The sequence below is a fragment of the Malus sylvestris genome, chromosome 4, assembly GCF_916048215.2.
Source record: "Malus sylvestris chromosome 4, drMalSylv7.2, whole genome shotgun sequence".
Classification (NCBI taxonomy): domain Eukaryota; kingdom Viridiplantae; phylum Streptophyta; class Magnoliopsida; order Rosales; family Rosaceae; genus Malus; species Malus sylvestris.
In genome coordinates this window covers 22,120,303-22,137,501 of record NC_062263.1, presented here as the reverse complement: position 1 = coordinate 22,137,501, position 17,199 = coordinate 22,120,303, and the positions used below count along the sequence as shown (strand labels likewise).

The following is a 17,199-nucleotide window of genomic DNA, read 5'->3' as shown; positions in this document are numbered from 1 at the left end:
AGCAAGGTCTAAAATATCGATGATATCGGATATATCGGTAGTCCAAAAACACAGAAATTTCGATGGAAATATCGGGATATTATGAATATTTTAGACCATGCTTAGGACATATTGGAGAAAGGCACCCCAGCCTTACTCGAGTGAGGAGTTTCTTCTTCTTCTTCGCCTACTGGAAATAGAATAGCTTTGCCCACGAAATTCGTCCCCGTGCTAAAAAAATCAAGCTCATAGTCAGGCACGGGATGATCCGCAGGTGGAACTACTTGCTTTCTTTGTGATTATTGTTTGGAGTCCCTCAATTAGGAGGGAAACCTCGATAGAGTTACTCTACTAGCGCATCTCTCACATTGGATGAGACCAATAAGGAACCACACGTGGCTAAATTACAAGAGTTTAATGCTTTTGTGAGAGCTGTCCTACAATTGACGTGATTCGGGCACCCGTGCACAAGTTTTTCTCCTTGATTAGCTGGGGGCTCATTTTGCTTGGGTGCGCTATACGATACGAGGATTATGAGGAATATATATATTTGCTCCAAAAGCAATTCCCATTTCTAAAGCCCATGTGCATTTGGTTTATGCTACAATTGCAAGAGTCACGTGAATTCAAATGCTAAACTAGTGTACGCTGGATACAATCTTTCTTCCTACACTGACAAAATTTTCAACGCTAACGAGATCATACGATACAATGAACAATTTTGTACACTACTACCACATCGAAGGCACATAAACCTGCTCCTTCAGAGTTTGAGTAGCGCTTTCCGCGGAAAACCTCGAACAGCACCGATTGTCCACTGCGATATAATTCCTGCTGCAACTGCAAATCGAAGTTCCATTTCAAAAACATCTTGGTCTTCATACATCTCAGGGTGAGTTGTCAGCTTTCGCATGATAGCAGCTACAACTGCATCTCTAGAACTAGTTCTATCACAAGTGAATGGGGTTATGAGCACATCTTCTGTTCCAATCACAACACCGTGAAATGAAGGAGAATAGTAATGAATTCGAAGAGTTCCATCCGTCACAAAGAAACCTAAGTCCTTTATGCCATAACGAAGATATTTCCTCAGGCGTGTAATGGTAATAATCTCTCCGCTTCTTGGTTTGCTCAAACTCCTCACCATAATACTGGGGCCTGTAGTTCCTCTTCCTCACGTAGTTGTCCTTATCAAGAAGGAATTCCAATTCCTGCCTCGAAACCTCGATTATATCAGCTTCGTTCCAGGCGCTGTCGATGTACTTCCTCGTTTCATCGTGCGATTTCCACAGAGGCAACGACAAATTCACATCGAAAAACAGAAGACCTCCAAAATTTTTGGACTAAGACATTGCTCTGAATAAGGTCGGTCACATTGAGGGAGATGTCAAAACTTCTGAAATGAAGTGGAATACTCTAGCCTGCATTAAGGCATCAAAACGTATTATACTAATGATCTCACCCCTTTTCAACAACATAAGAATTCATACCAAACAACAATACGAAAGTGTGGAAATCACTTCCCTGTGATGAAACGATATGCTCAAACGAACAATTGATGCACTCTCGATAAATTGTATACAAAATCCTTAGCCCTTTCAGATCAAGGCACCTCTAACATCATTTTGTAGAGAAATTCAAAAGCACTTTTGGAGAAGCACTTCCTAGGTGTTTCTTGAGGATGCATTTCTTAAATGCTTTTCCAAGAAGCACTTCCTACTTCCAAAGTTCTTTCCAAGAAGCAATTCCTATTTCCAAAGTGCTTTCCAAGAAGCACTTCCCACTTCCAAAGTTCTTTTCCAAGCACTACTTCCAAAGTTCTTTTCGAAGCACTTCCTAGGTGCTTGATCGAAACACACTTCCTAGGCACTATTCCAAGAACCACTCCCTACTTCCCAAGTGCTTATTCAAGAAGCACTTCCTGGGTGCTTATCCAGAAAGCATTTTGAAATGTTTCTTCGACTGTTTATGACAATTCCGACGTGTTTCTACTAATAGCAGAAGCGCCTTATGAGCTAAGAGTGGCCCTTAAACAAACACAATGTAAACACTATATACAATACCTCTTTGAGCACGGCGAGGTTGAGCTCGGAGCAAAGGAACGAGTCCTCGGCGGACTCCTTCACCGTCTCAGCCCACATCCTCTCATCGTCGAACTTAATCTTCATGTAAGTCATCGCCGTCTTCGCCATCAAATCGAACTTCACCACACGCGTCTGAACCCTCTCCTTCTTCATCATCAGCACCAGCTCATCCCCAAAATCGTCCTTCCCGACCTTCCCCATAAATGCCGCCTGTTAGAATAACTCAAAGACATCAAAACCTAGATCAGTCTCTTCCTCTGAACCGAATTGAATCAAGTGATCAAATCACAACATTAACAAGGATGAAAACAAAATATCGACAGAACATAAAAGAATACTAACCTGCAGACATGCTGCTTGATGAAGAAGCCATTGCAGCACTTACACAACCCTTCTCCTCTCTGCAAATCTCAATGCTCTCCGAAGAATAGGTTATTGGTGCAAAGATGAGAGCGTTAATTTGTGAGAGCAGTGGCTTATGTATATATACTAAGCATATCGATTGCCCTATTACAATCCAATAAGGACTATGAGTTCTATCCATGTGCAAATATGAGAGTTCTCAATATCCTAATCACAAAAGGATTACTCCAGCCAACATTGTTGGAAATTTGAATAGTTTGAGTAGAAATTTCTTTGTCCCACATTGGCCATTCCCAAAAGATTTTATCACTTTATAAGACTTTGTCCTTTGTAGAAAGTGATTTGAGTAATAGGTCTGAAGACTAAAATTGGACTCACCTTTGGGGTTGAGCTTTGGGGTGTACTAATTAATTATATATTAATTATAATTAATTATATATATTAATTACTAATTAATTAGTACACCCCAAAGTCCAACTCCAAAGGTGAGCTCAATTTTAGTTTCCAGACTTATTACTCCAATCACTTTCTATAAAGGACAAAGCCTTATAAAGTGATAAAATCTTTTGGGAATGGCCAATGTGGGACAAAGAAATTTATACTCAAACTATTTAAATTTCCAACAATACCCTACATTTGAGTTGAAATTTCATTCAAACTCCAACACTAAGACTTCTTTTATGATAATGTTAATTATCCCAAAATATGTAAGAATCATACTCATACTCCAACACCGCCTCCCGCCGAGCCGCACGTGCGAGATGGCCACGTTGGAGGGCGACCCGCCTGGCGCCCTCACGAACTCCGGCGGTCCCATTGGAGCATCTTCCACTGCGAGTAGATGTCCGGGTGCATTGGGTTGTCGGAGACCCGGACCGTCGGGACGAACTCCTTCTGCGCAGCCCCGAAGCAGCAGACCAGGGGTGGGTCGTCGTACGGGAAATCGACGCCGTCGTCGTAATATTCGAGGTCCGATTCTGGGTATTCAGTTTGGATTGCGGATACAGGTTCGGGTTCGGGTTCGACAGCGCCATTTACGACCTCGGACTTCTTCGAACGCTTGATTTTTTTGGGTACTTCTGAAGAAGATGAAGTGGGGCCCTTTTTCCTGCCGCGGCGAGTGGGTTTGATGGGTTCAATGCTGCCATTGTCTTCGCCGTTAATGGAAACTCTGGGTGGGTTTAGATTGCTCGATTTCGGGGGCTTAAGTAGCAAAAACTGTGGATTGAAAGCTTTCAACTTTAAAGATTCTAAAGCTACCCCTCCTGAAATTACGCTTCTGGGGTTTACTAGATATGTGAAATGATGCCACGGTTTGAGCTGAGTGTTAGGGTTTATCCATGTCCGTCAGCAAAACCTCGCTCAGTCTCTCTCTACATTTTATCGGGTCGTTGTTATTATATTGGACTCCAACATCCGGGTCGGGTCAGAATAAGTGAGAATGTCTTAAACTTAAAGTGATACGTGGATTATATTCGACCGTCGGATGAAAAGTTAACAAGGATTCTGACCTGGCTTCGGTTAGTGCTTGGAAGTCCTTTTGATTTGCGATGACTTTCGGTCTTTCCTGTTGTTTCGTTTCGGTGTTGTTGAAATCAAGGCGAACGCTTTCGACCGAGAAACGACTTGCTGTCTGGAACAAGTAATCGCCGGTAAGTTTCCTGTCGTTCTGTTCTTCCTAGAATCGATTCGATTATGTTAAGATACGAAAGAACATGTCTTTTTTCAGTTCCGATCGGTTTCCTTTTTGAATTTGGTTTTTTTTTTTTGGGGTTCAATATCGACAGTTGAAACGATATCGATAAATTTCATTATTTATTCATGATTTGCACAGTTTCTGTTTGTGCTTGATTGTTCATTATGCCCTTTTGAAATCTTTTACTGAATTTTGTGTGCGCATAAGAAATTGAAGGTTTGAAGGCACTTCTGTTGCTTTTACTTTATGCGTTGTCGGAATTGGTTTGATTATTTGAAAACGCTTGGAGGGCACAGTTGAGACTGCTTTCTTTATCCTCATAAGCACTTTGCTGTAAGTGCTTTCTTTATCTCCCAGACCCTGCGTAAAACGGGAGCCTTGTGCACTGGGTACGACATTTTTTAAGCTCTTCTAAGTTTTTCAGCTAAATGTGTTCAGAAAACGCTTTTTTAACACTTCCAAATGGTGTCCCAATCAACCCTTAACCATTTTAAAAGCACCTCCAGCTCCAAACATGCCTTTCATGTTAATTAGTTAGTGAATCAGTGATGTTTAGCAACTGAGGTTGTCAACCTGTGTTGTGAAGAAAATGGGATTGTGGACTGTATTCCAAGGCTTCTTGCTGCTCGCAAACGCATTCGCCATACTGAACGAAGATCGGTTTTTGGGTCCGAGAGGGTGGACCTTGCTGCAGTTGCAAGGAGGGAGGAGAACTACGCTTAAGGGGCAGATCATAGGATTTATACATGCATGCCAATTCTTCAGATTTCCTCTCATACTTTTGAACCTAGTTACCATTGTAGTGAAGCTCATCTCCGGGTGAAATGCTTTGTGTGAATTATGTGTCTTTGTAATTTGTTACGAATTTTCGGCAAGTTACATCCTGTTTTGTTCTTGGGTTTGAGTCCCAACTACAAATTCAGTATGTGGTGTGTTGTTGATCCATGGCTTTATTGTTCTACATTACACACAGTTTTTTAAGTGAATATCGTTCACAAAAGATGGGATTCAGAACAGGCTACTGACATAACCAAAGGGGAAAAGCCATGATGATCAGGAAAAGGTAGTGTTGGTCACTTATATGGCCTTGTTTGCCAACATTTCAGATAGTTGATGGATCAGATCCTCGAACGATATGAAAATAACGGATTTTGGGTCAACCAACGAGTCGGATTGTTATCGAGTAATCTATTAATGTGTTGGGTTGTTATCGGGTCACTTATTAAGAACCCGATAAGTTATCATTTGCCAAATCTAGACATTAAGCATGACAACAATACATGGATGTGTCTTAGCTTCTCTCCACCTCTTCTCATACCATTAGCATAGGACACCATTGTCGCGGTGTATTTGTGTCATACAAGTTGTTTTTGAGATATAAACTCCCGTGATATGAAAGTTTCTCTCGCGGAATTGATGGTGGTGTAGCCTCCAAAGAGAGCAAATGTTTGTGGTGTTAGGATTTCAGCGTAAGACCCTCAAACATTGAAGTTAGTACGTCGTTCACTGAAACCAAAGTAGTAGACTTGGGTTCTCATTGCAGACATTTGATTGCCTATATGCGGAGCTATCTGTATTCATCGTTGAGGATCACTCTTTATCATTCCTAAGGTCGATTTCGGGCTCAGGTGCAAAATTTATCATATAAAGTACAACATTAGTTTTTGCGAAGAAACTTGTCAATGTCATGATGATATTGTCACTACGTTATGTCAATGTCATGATGATATTGTCATTACGTTACTTAATGTTACTGATTCATGTGTTATAATATGAGTGAATGACATGACTATTATGTTATGAATAAATCCATGTGCTATAATATAAGTAAATTGATATAAAACGTGACTATTTGAACTTGAAAACTTCTTTTCTTATTGTCTTGAAGCAAAATTTCCCTCAATATAAGTGAATTGATATAAAACGTGACTATTTGAACTTGAAAACTTATGTTTTTTTATTGTCTTGAAGCAAAAATTCCCTCAAGGAGGGTGAGTAAGAAGGAAAAGAAAACACTAATACAAATAAAATTAAGGTGTAATCATGTTTATACTTCATTGTTAAGAAAACACTAATGCTATTTATGTGTAAATTACGAAGTTAGATACTAATCACTTGTGTATACTAACTATTAGAAATCCCAACACAGGGGAATCAAACTACGAATCCATTATTTTCTTACTTTCTCTTTTTCGATTCTTGACTTCTTCGTTCCTTATACAATTGGTCCTCGCCCGATTACGGATTAGTAAACATGGCATAAAAAATAGTCTACTTTACAAAATACATGTTTTATTTAATACTTGTTAAAAAAAACAGAGCATCTTACAGACAAACAAGAAACAAAATCTGAAAAATCACTCAATTGGGATCATAACCTCGTTAGTCCTGAAGGGAGGCAAAGTCCATGGCGGATTATACCTAGCCAGAATATAATCCCCTATAATCTTATACCCATCTTTCTCCAAGCTCTCCTTCAACTTCTCTACCTTCTCCGCCACCACCTCCTCCGTTGCCACCCCCGCAAATCCAACCACCCCATACTTCCTCTCCCCCTCCTCTCTAATCACCACCCTCTCATCCACCGGCCTCGGCGCATCCTCCGCCTTCCCATACTTCGCCGGCAGCAAAAACTCCATCGTCACCATCCTCTTCCCCTTCTCCTCCCTCGTCACCACCGGAGCCGTCATGGCGATCTTTTCGCTTTCTGGGTTTTGGGTTTTGGTTATGACCGGAGCCGTCATGGCGATTTTCTCGGGTTTGGTGTTCTGAGGATTTCCCAATGCGCCGATGTAGTTGGCGAGGACAGTAAATCCGCCATCTTTGTTACCCTTGAGGTCGGAAGGATCGTAGGTGAACTGGGCTACTACTGACGGCGCGTATTGCCGGATTTCGTAGAGAGCGGTGGAGTGGATGACTTTGTATTTTGGGGTTTCCACGCTTATCTTCCCAAAAACCGTGCCCATTTTCTTTTGAGGAATTATAGTCGGTAGTCTCTGGGTTTTTTTTTACTTGGATTTGATCCTTGAAAGTGGCCTATAAAAATGGTGAATTTTGGGAGTTGTGGGTTTTGCTCTGCGATTGTTCTAGCTTTGTTGCATATATCTCTATCTTTTGCATGGGGTTGGGGAGAAGGTTGGAAATGTACACTCTCGGTCTTGAACGAGTGGCTGGTTTTTGTGATGAACATGTGGATACATTCTGTCCACCATTTTTTGTGTGTCAAATCTGTCCACCATTTAAACGGGACATGGTCTATAGTTGCTTGAGAAAATTATAGAAACATCCCTCAATTTTATTTATTTTTTTAGTACAACGAATATTTTACATTAAGAGAATAAGAGAGTTCGGTTAAGTTACATAATGAACAACTTAATTTGGTATTGAATTTGTCATCCACAAGATTCAAACCTAATATCTCTCATTTACAAGTGAAGAAGAACACTACCATCGTAGTACTGAATGATAGAAACATCCCTCAATTTTAGCTAAATTAGAGGAATGGGCCCTACTAATTGGTTTTTTAACTCATCAAAATGTACAATTATGATCGTTTTCGTTAATTATGTCAAAAAAATATTAAAGTTGAAGTACTATTTCTCCTATTGTATTAAAGTACCATTGCTACAATTTTACTCATTTGGTTTTTCATATTTGCCATTTGATTTAGCCTTATATGCGTGACACGTGACTCATTTTGACGAAAATGCTATCAGAGTTGACAAAAAATGATCATAGCTGCATGTTTTGCTGAGATAAATGACCGATGGTCACAAACTTTTAGTTGAGTCACTATTACTTCAATTGAGTTAAGATTGAGAGGAAATTGCGAGGTAGAAATGTTTGAGATTTAGGTTTGAAAAATGTTATTTACACATCCTTTTGAATTTCTAACGCACTTTTGATTTTTGTCATTGATCTTCTTAAATTCATTCAATCCAACAATCGAAAATGGAGATGAGTGTGCAATAAGTAAAAATGAGTGTATTGTTAGCACTATCCTTTGTTAAAAGGTGTTTTTGACCATCAAAAGCATTCTCGATACTAAAGTGATGGAATTAACTAAATAGGTCACTTAAAATATTTCATGCTTGTTTGCTTGGTAGTCTCAAATGGGCCCAAATGTTAAAACTGATAAATTTAGATGGGCCGGATGGTTGGGGAGAACATGTTATTGTTAGGGGTGGGCCAGGCCTAGGACAGCACAAAAATGGCTTAAACCAGTACAGGGTGCAAGCTCAACTGCCCTGGCCCACGGACGATCGCTAGGGTTAAGTCCAATCACACCCCTATAAATTTATCCCCAAATCCTGTTCTCCTTCTCTCCCTCTCTCCCTCTCTCGTCTTCTCAAAACCGCCAACGATCATTCTTCTTTGTTTTCTTTCATCTTCTTCAATCGAAGCTTGATTAAATTTTGTGTTTCTATTTAATTTATTCCGATAATTATTTTTAACATTTTCATGTAAATTATTTAGCAAAATTTTATTTGTTTTGGGTACACAATTTCTCTTTCTTTTTTTTTCCTTTTAAATTCTTTGATAATATTGAAATATATTGGAAAGGAGCATCGGTGATGATTTCTTAGAAACGTTATCCTTGCACTATGATTGCCCGTGAAGAAAGTATGGGGAATATTAATCTGAGATGCTTTTTCCTTTGAATTTGTTTTTATTTTAATTATATATTTTTGTGTATTTTTGTGTATGTTTGTGGATCAATGATGTTACTTCAATCTGCGTTATCTTTCTGCAACTTCTCTCGATCTCGAGGGATTTGAAGATAATTTCAAGTTACTGAGATCTTAGTTTCACTCTTTTGTTCCTCTGATCTGATAGTACGAATATCTTTGGCTTAATTTGCAAGCGAACCCCCTTCCCAGCCGACCCAAAAACCTAATCAAATCAAGGGAAAAGAAAGAGATTCAAATCTGGTTGAATTTTTTACTCAAATTTCGAGATTGGTTCATCCTTGATTTGTATTTTATGAAGCACGTGATGAATTTTTATGAATTAAAATGAATTGGGCATCTACTATTTTTACTCCGATTTCAGAAAATTTTAATAAATAGCTTCAAATCAAATTTTAATTTCTCTACAATTCAATTCATCTCCTACGAATTAGCAAAGAGTTTGTGGGAAAAGTGGGTATTTTCGGTTTTTTAAATTTATTTTTATTTGTAGCTTATATCGTCTCCCCCATTGGACACGGTCATCTCATACAAAAATGGCTGTTTGTATTGAAGTGAACTGAGTATTTACCAATTAGTAATCAAAATTTAACACATAATTTCATAAATGTCACATTTTATAAAAATTTTGAAATATAGCAAAAAATTCATGTGAATATACCTAAATACTCAAGAAATCTGAAACACTTGAATAGATCTACTCTGCGCTCTACAGTTGTACAAAGTGCGATGCGTCGTATGTCGTGGAGTAGTTGCGGGTGTTGATTAACAATCAACTAATTAAGTACATATTTGAAAATTTGCTGCTCATGTTTGAAACTCAATCACTACTAGTGATACAATATCATTTCGGTAGAATATGCTTTGTACAGTCATCTTAGCAAACATGATATTAGTTGAGGTTTCTCACTCATTGACATCAAATTTCAATTTAATTGTACTTGTGAATTTCTCTTAAATTTGCTGGAGAACAGAGATTTAAAACAATAAAGTTTTCAGAAGAGGATCGTTCCAATTTAATTCTTGCTTCTATTACCCGCAAATCTAATTAATCTGTAATTCGATTAGCATGTTCTGAATTATTCTAGACCTCACAAACCAATCAAAACTAAAAAAATAGGGTGAGTGTGCGAAAATGCTGCCCTCAACAATGGGAGTGAGGGTTTTGCCACCTATATTTATTTGGCTTTCATTTCGAGGATATTTACGTTTATTTAAGTGAGTTTTTTTGATATATTTTGAAAGATTTTATAAAAAAATATGACATTTATGAAATTGGGTGTTAAATTTTGGTTATTATTGATAATTACTTTGTGTGTTGAAGGGTTATTACTGTTGTAAAATCGACAGTGTGTACAGTGGAATGAATGAAACAAGACACGAAATTTACGAGGTTTCTCTACAGACAGTATGACTGGAGTACGTCATCGAGGCAGTAGTGGTGCTTTCATTATAATTTAGAATAATAGGAGTACAAAAATAACTTTCTCTATTATCTCCTCTCATCTTCCTCTATTTTCTTTCTTCCTCTTCCATGTACTTCTCCCTTTGATGTTGTGTGGGGTTTGTATTTATATAGAAAATGGGAGTAGTGTGCAGCAAGCTTCAGCGGACAATGGAAGGACCCATTATTTAATTCTTTGAGTGGACATCCATTGTTCTACAACACTCCCTATTGGATGACCACAAGTCTTCGATTGATTCATTAAAATCTTGATTTGCTTTGGATGCTCCCCCTAATGAGTATCTCCCCCTGATTTCAAATCATTTAGGCTGATTGTTGATCATCATGCGTCAGTCTCTTAGCAAGAAGAGTAGTCGAAAAATGTGCTTTACTTGTTGTTAACTTTCCATAGGCTTGTTCTTGAACTGGGCTGAAGGGTCTTCTGATTTCTTCTAAAAGTCTGAATTTACTTCATTTATCTGTAGCTAAATTTGATTCAATGGTAGTGGACACTTGATCTTGAATTAGACTTGTGATTTCTTCAAGAACCTTAGAAACTTGATCTTGAATGAAATTGGACCATGAGGAGCTTCACGTGACAAGTGATATTCGGCTTTGTCGGGAATGAATCAGCATGTGTTTGTTGTGTTTGTCTCCACATGCTTCAATGTATCATTTTCACTTGCCTTATCTATTCCCATTGCAGAAATGGTATTTTCCCTGGTTTTCCCCCATGCATGTGTGACATCTTTTCTTGTAGTATTTGTCTACTTATGCAGGAGTGGAATACAACTCTTGCATTTGAATGGTTCATCACTTCTTGGTGACTCATCCATGTGTGGCAGCTTTAGTGTAAATAGCCAACATCATATCAACAATTGAAGATGAGTATTCGAGAGCAATGCAAGGTAAGCAACCAGGCAAAGGTTCTGGGCATTCAGTTCCTTACCGGAAGTTTGATTGGAGGTTCCGACATATTGCTTTCTCTTGTCTTTGCAGGTAAGAACAAGGACAAAGGAAAGGACATGGAGAAAGCATGATATGAGATACTCTTGCTTTTGACCCTGATGATATAAGATACTCTTGCTCTGGTGTGACTTGTTTTGAAGAGGTATTCTCGGAGAGGAAGAAAATTGAGTATTTCAAGATGCTGTGTTGAAGATGCATTCTTGGAGATGAGGAAGAGTTAGACATTCTTGCAGGTCTGTTTTGTTATAAAGAACGAAGGTTGACATATATAGAGATTTTTCAATAGCAAATAGTGGTGTTGTGCCTTTACTCTTGTCAGCAACTGTGGTGTAATTAGAATAGTAAGATTTACTCATTTTCAACTTTGTCAGAGATCTTCGACAAAGTTGCACCTAATATCCGAAAAAGCTGATATTGCGTCTGAAAAATGCCAATAAACTTTATTCAGGAAAATCTGGCTTTTGAAATTTGGAGAGCGATGCCTCTTCAATCTCTGAACAAGTGGCTTTATTGTCTCTTCTTTTATGGAGACATCAATCGTGTTCAAAAGTATGCTCAGAAAGTTGATGCCTGTAGAAAATTTCCCTTCTTACACTTCTGAGATTTTATTTGACCTCATTTTTCCTTCATTTCTGAAAATGGCTTGTCCATCTAACATTTGCTTATATTTGAGTCTTAGGAGTGATACAGACAAGCATCGTCAGGATAATAAATGACGCATGTCCTTCTTATCTTCTAATGGTCCTCTTACAGTTGGGGATTATGTGATGAAGAATAACATAACTGCTACTGTGGTAGTTAAGAATCTTCTCACTCCAAAGGATAACAGAATCCTTTCAAAATGATCTGATGAGTTGGTCGTTCAAGACTCCTTGGCTCTTAGTGTTCAATGTGCGGGCTTTGTATCTAATATGGGCCAACACCTACTGCTCAAACTCGCCAAGTTGAATCATTGATGGCTGATGTGGCAAGTCTTAAACAAGATATCAGAGGGCTCAAGCACGACAATAAAGTGTTACACGTGCTTTCAAATAATTACTCGACGAACATGAAAAGAAAGCTCGACTAGCTGCAGGAATCCGAAAGTCGAATTCAAAATGATCAATAGAGGTTCATTGCTAGATTCCGAAAGCAATTGATGACTTCCCCTTCTGGTTTTTTGCCAAGTACTGGGGTGCCACATGATCAATCTCCAGTATCTCCCCCTTCTGGGGTACTGCCGAGCATTGAGGCTTTACATGAGCAACCTTTGTGAAGGCTTCATCCTATTTATTTGTTTTAACTCATGTGTATGCACATATCTGTAATTTCTCAGAGATATTAATAGATAAGCTTTATTTCATTCAATGTATTGTGCTAAATACAATAATGCATATACTTTACTAAGATGTGACACTTCTTGACCAAATATCAATTTATCTTTACCATCACGAAGATAAATTATCATTCTTAATGTCGTCATTATTTGAGTATTTAACTCATAATATTTAATCCATATGGTTCTTTAATATCATAAACATCATGGATAAGATTCATGTTGGCATATTGTTCGATCTGCAGTTCGAGACAATATTTCTCTCAACACTTTATATTCTTTCTAGACTCTTTGGGAGTTTCAATTTAATATCATCAACTCTTTAAGAGTTCTAATTTAATGTCATTGACTATTGCAAGAGATTTTAGGATGTTGCAACAATATCATAATGATAGTACTCACTAAGGCAATTTATATCATCCATTAGTATTGATTACCTAATATATGTTTTACCCTTCCGGAGCTTACTTTAAGCAATTTGAATCCTTAAGGGATTTTCTACACTTCATGACACATTTTCATTTGGAATTTATACAGAGCAACTTGCTCCCATGTATAATTGAGGGATTTACTTATGGAGATATGATGTGGGCGACTCACAACCATTCATATATAATTCTCCATTCATATGAACTTGTTTACAACCTTGTGTCATATCATGTGAGTGTATTTCACTGTATTACAAATGCCCAATGTAACATCTTTGATTCAACATCTTTTGGCTATTTGTATTATATTCAAATATATAGGTCCATTTTTCCACGTTTTTACAAAATTGTAATGGAATTGCCTTTCTCCATTTTTTTTTCGTTGAAAAGAACGAGGCTCAATATCAACACAGCTCATTGATGAATTTAGTAACTACTTATAAAAACCAAAATTACCATTGGTTGTTATCAATATGTTATCCCATATTCTCATGTGCATTCGCATGCATAAAAACTTTTCATTTCTTTTGGATATCCATTACCTTTTCAAAGGTATTACACTATCTCTTCCAGGATAGTTGATGAGTAGATTTTATATTATATATTTTACTCTAATCTTAGTATATTTTGGTTAATATTTTAGAATAATTTTGATGCTTTGAATTGTATTTTCAATATAAGACTTTCAACTTCCTCTGGAGAAAAACAGGATCAAATGGACGAATTTTGGAGTAATTCTAGTTGGAGGACATTCGTGAGTCACTTAGCTTGATCGTATCAAAATCTGGGATTTTTCCACCAAGCGTTTATTTTCTGACGATAAAATAAAGGAGCGATGCGCGGTGTTGGAAAATGATGTTTCTGAGCTTAAATTATGTTTTTGGAGCCCAAGATGACCTCAGATGGGTTCGTGGCCTTCTGGAGAAGTGTTCAAAATATTCCAAACATTAAATCTAGATATATTGGGCTAGTTTTGGAGCATCTTATGGGTTCAAAACCTGGTTGTTCAGAATTTAGGTGAATTTTACCATTTAATTTAGGATTATGTTTCCTATTTTATTTGATTATTAATTTTAGTTTCCTAGGGGAAATAAAGGACCTGTTTTTAGGGTTTGTGTGGGGGGCTTAGCAGATATATTGCTTGGCCGTCTACAGTTTTTCGCTATGCTTTCTTTTATGCAATTTTGGAGACAGAGAGAATCGCTAGGGTTCTTGGAGATTTTCTACTTTAAGGTGTTTTCAATCATTTTCTTAATAATATTTTCTATGATTTCAATTATGAATATGTGTAACTAATTTCTTTTGCTAGGGCGAAGCCTTGAGCCTTAGCATGAATATGTGATTTTTATTTAATTGCTTATGATTGATTGCATGCATACTTTAAATTGTTAATCACCGGGATAAAAACTATATAATTGTCTTAATGCCTGATCACCATTAGGATATTTAGAAAAGTAATTTGATGCAATTTTGGTCGGAAGGTTCCCTGAAATTGACGCTGGCTTCTTGTGATTAATAATTGTAATTTCACTTAGGATGAATACCACATCTTAAGGGTTGCATGATTTTTCAAAGGGTTTTCATAAAGCATAATGAGTCTTTCATGTTCAGATTTGATCCGAACGTCTGGACGGGTTTCATGTTAGATATACTTTCTATGTTAGAGGTTCCAAGTAGAATATGAATTAGGAAAATCTAACCTTCAAAGTGGCATGTGTAGATCATGAGTAATTGATTAAAGTTCATAGGATTGCTAGGTGATGGTGGAACCCTAGTGCTTTCTTAATTTGATTATTCTAAAACTGTTTTCTTTTTCCCCCAGTTCTAATATTGCAGATTGTTTATTTTAATTAATTAATTTCTTTTTTATTTTAAGTATGTTATAAAATCAATCACCCCAATTTCTACTTTACAATAATTAATTGAAATTTGGTTTGTTTCGAATTATTTAATAATCCCTGTGGAAAATGACCTTGCGAGATCCGTTTATACTACAACAACCTTGTGATTCTTACAAGTATTATAGGAGTTTTTATTGCATTCACATGAGTAGTAAAATCCCTATCAAGAAAATGGCGTCGTTGCCGGGGATTATTTAAAATAATTCCTACTAATCAGATTATCAATTAGTTATTGCTGTTTATACATATAAAAAAAAATTATTTTTGTTTTTATTTTATTTTTCTCAGATTACAGCAGTACAGTGCAGATTACAAAGATAATCTGTGCATGGTCAGCACCCGTTCAACAGTGCAGAAATTGCTTCCTTTCGATCCAGAACTCGAGTAGACTTTAAGGAGATGTAGGGAGAAAATTTTGCAGTGGGTTCCTTCTTTACAGGGGACTTTTCTGCAGTCTTTAATTTTTGGGTATCTGCACAGTAAAGAAAAAATGGCGTTCGTTATTCCAGAGGCGGGTCAGCCTTTGGGTGATTTTTTGACAGCACACAACACTAATATACCAAGTTGCATTACTTATCCAGCAGTAGAGGAAGGGTCTACATTCGAAATAAAGCAGCACATGTTGAATATTCTACCTACATTTCATGGGTTATCGACTGACGATCCTAACATGCATATTGCAGATTTTTTAATGGATGCAAGAATATTTTGGTGAGAGGATTTTCGGCTAAATCTATTAAGCTCTGTTTATTTCCATATACTCTAAAAGATTAAGCAAGGAGATGACTCCTCACACTCTCATCTGGAAGCATTAGTACTTGGGCCCAACTTAGTGAACATTTTTTAAACAAGTATTATCCAGCTTCAAAGACTCTTAACATGAGAACTCAGATTTTATCTTTTGCCCAAAAACCAAATGAAGAGTTTCATGAGGCGTGGGAACGATTCAAGGAGTTGATTAGAAAATGTCCACATTCTGGTATTAATAGTACTGATCAAATGCATATATTTTTCAGAGGGTTAAATATGACTACAAAAACTCTTGTCAACGTTTCATGTGGAGGTTCGTACAAGGATAAAACTGCATAAGAGGCTTGTTTATTATTTGAAAAAATGGCAGCAAATACACAACAATGGGCAGTTGAGCAGCCACAATCTAGGTCCGTTTTTGAGATGTCGAATGGTTCACCTTATGTGTCGGCGCAAATTGAAAAAATGGAAAAAAAGCTTGAAAGATTTGATGCAAAATTTGACATGTTGTTACAAATAATTTCGGGTTCACAGGTTGTTGTACAGTAGCCTTTACAAGGTGCTTGCAGCATTTGCAGCACGACAAATCATGATTTTTTGAGCTGTCCACATAAAGATGCTTATCCGGAGTTTACAGCGGAGCAGGTTAACGTCCCCGAAATGATCCTTATTCAAATTTTTACAACCCGGGTTGGAGAAATCATCATAATTTAAAGTGGGATAGAGATCAGCATGCTAAACCACAATTTTAACAACAGATACAGCAACCTGCTGCACCTAAGGCTACATGGGAGATAACAATTGAAAAATTAGCTAATACTACCAGTCAATAAATCCAAAATCTGCATGCATCAATGAAAAATATGGAAAAACAAATTGAGCAGATTGCGTTGCAGGTTTCAGAAAGAGCTCTGGGTACATTTACTAGTCAAACAGTACCTAATCCAAGAGAACGAGAAGAATGCAATGTTGTACGGACTTCACGGTCTGGCATAAGTTACGACAACAGACATGAAAATTTTGCTGGAAATTTGCGGGCAGCATAACAGCCCTAAACTAAATATGTAATTTTTGCAGATTCTGCAATTTCTGCAGATTTTGGTTAGCCACAAGACAAATCCGAAAATACTGCAGAAGCTACCACAAAAACTGCAGAACGTGTTTATGAGCCTCCAATTCCTTATCCTGAAAGGTTGAAGCATAAAGCTAAAGATCAACAGTTGACAGATTTTATGAAAACTTTGGCTAAAGTTCAAATTAATCTTCCATTAATTGATGCAATCAAGAACATTCCATCTTATGCCAAGATTTTGAAGGACGTTTGTACAAAGACAAAGAAGCTTGTGGATTCCGAAAAAGTGATTCTAACAGAACAGTGCAACAGATAAATCATTTGATGCCTTATTATTTTTGTCCAACACGGACATCAATTCTTGTAGGCACATTTGCAACAAATATATGTGATTTCATCACTTTCTTGCATCATTAAATGCATCTGGCATTTGATTGATACATCGTTGCATTATTCAATTATTCTTACTTCATTTTCATGTTGATTGCTTTGTGAATCAAAATAAGAAAA

General features: G+C 37.3%; 2 protein-coding genes, 1 long non-coding RNA gene, 3 other non-coding genes and 1 pseudogene across 6 annotated transcripts; 4 read left to right on the top strand and 3 right to left on the bottom strand.

Annotated features, from left to right (window-relative positions):
• Positions 1–528: 528 nt before the first annotated feature.
• On the bottom strand, positions 529–4,285 carry LOC126618202 (fructokinase-like 1, chloroplastic; annotated as a pseudogene).
• Positions 3,911–5,044, top strand: LOC126617906 (protein transport protein yos1-like). Its single transcript, XM_050285992.1, has 2 exons — positions 3,911–4,078; positions 4,709–5,044. The coding sequence occupies exon 2, from the start codon at positions 4,712–4,714 to the stop codon at positions 4,943–4,945; it is 234 nt and encodes a 77-aa protein (XP_050141949.1). The 5' UTR covers positions 3,911–4,078; positions 4,709–4,711; the 3' UTR covers positions 4,946–5,044.
• A 1,353-nt stretch (positions 5,045–6,397) lies between these two features.
• Positions 6,398–7,270, bottom strand: LOC126617899 (heme-binding-like protein At3g10130, chloroplastic). The gene has a single exon (XM_050285987.1). It carries the CDS (start codon positions 7,086–7,088, stop codon positions 6,480–6,482), a length of 609 nt encoding a protein of 202 aa, XP_050141944.1. The 5' UTR covers positions 7,089–7,270; the 3' UTR covers positions 6,398–6,479.
• Positions 7,271–8,451: 1,181 nt separating this feature from the next.
• Positions 8,452–11,593, top strand: LOC126617910 (uncharacterized). The gene is made up of 2 exons (XR_007621579.1): positions 8,452–11,162; positions 11,254–11,593. It is a non-coding gene; the product is annotated as an uncharacterized LOC126617910 (long non-coding RNA).
• LOC126620564 (small nucleolar RNA snoR26) lies at positions 8,685–8,773 on the top strand. The gene has a single exon (XR_007622574.1). It is a non-coding gene; the product is annotated as a small nucleolar RNA snoR26 (small nucleolar RNA).
• On the top strand, positions 8,832–8,928 carry LOC126620565 (small nucleolar RNA snoR27). Its single transcript, XR_007622575.1, has one exon. It is a non-coding gene; the product is annotated as a small nucleolar RNA snoR27 (small nucleolar RNA).
• A 4,150-nt stretch (positions 11,594–15,743) lies between the features above and the next one.
• LOC126620533 (small nucleolar RNA R71) lies at positions 15,744–15,848 on the bottom strand. Its single transcript, XR_007622556.1, has one exon. It is a non-coding gene; the product is annotated as a small nucleolar RNA R71 (small nucleolar RNA).
• Between the last annotated feature and the right edge of the window lie 1,351 nt (positions 15,849–17,199).

What these genes read in the sequence shown, in the direction of transcription:
- LOC126617899 (XM_050285987.1), bottom strand. Translation starts at nt 7,088, where the DNA reads ATGGGCACGGTTTTTGGGAAGATAAGCGTGGAAACCCCAAAATACAAA.
- LOC126617906 (XM_050285992.1), top strand. Translation starts at nt 4,712, where the DNA reads ATGGGATTGTGGACTGTATTCCAAGGCTTCTTGCTGCTCGCAAACGCA.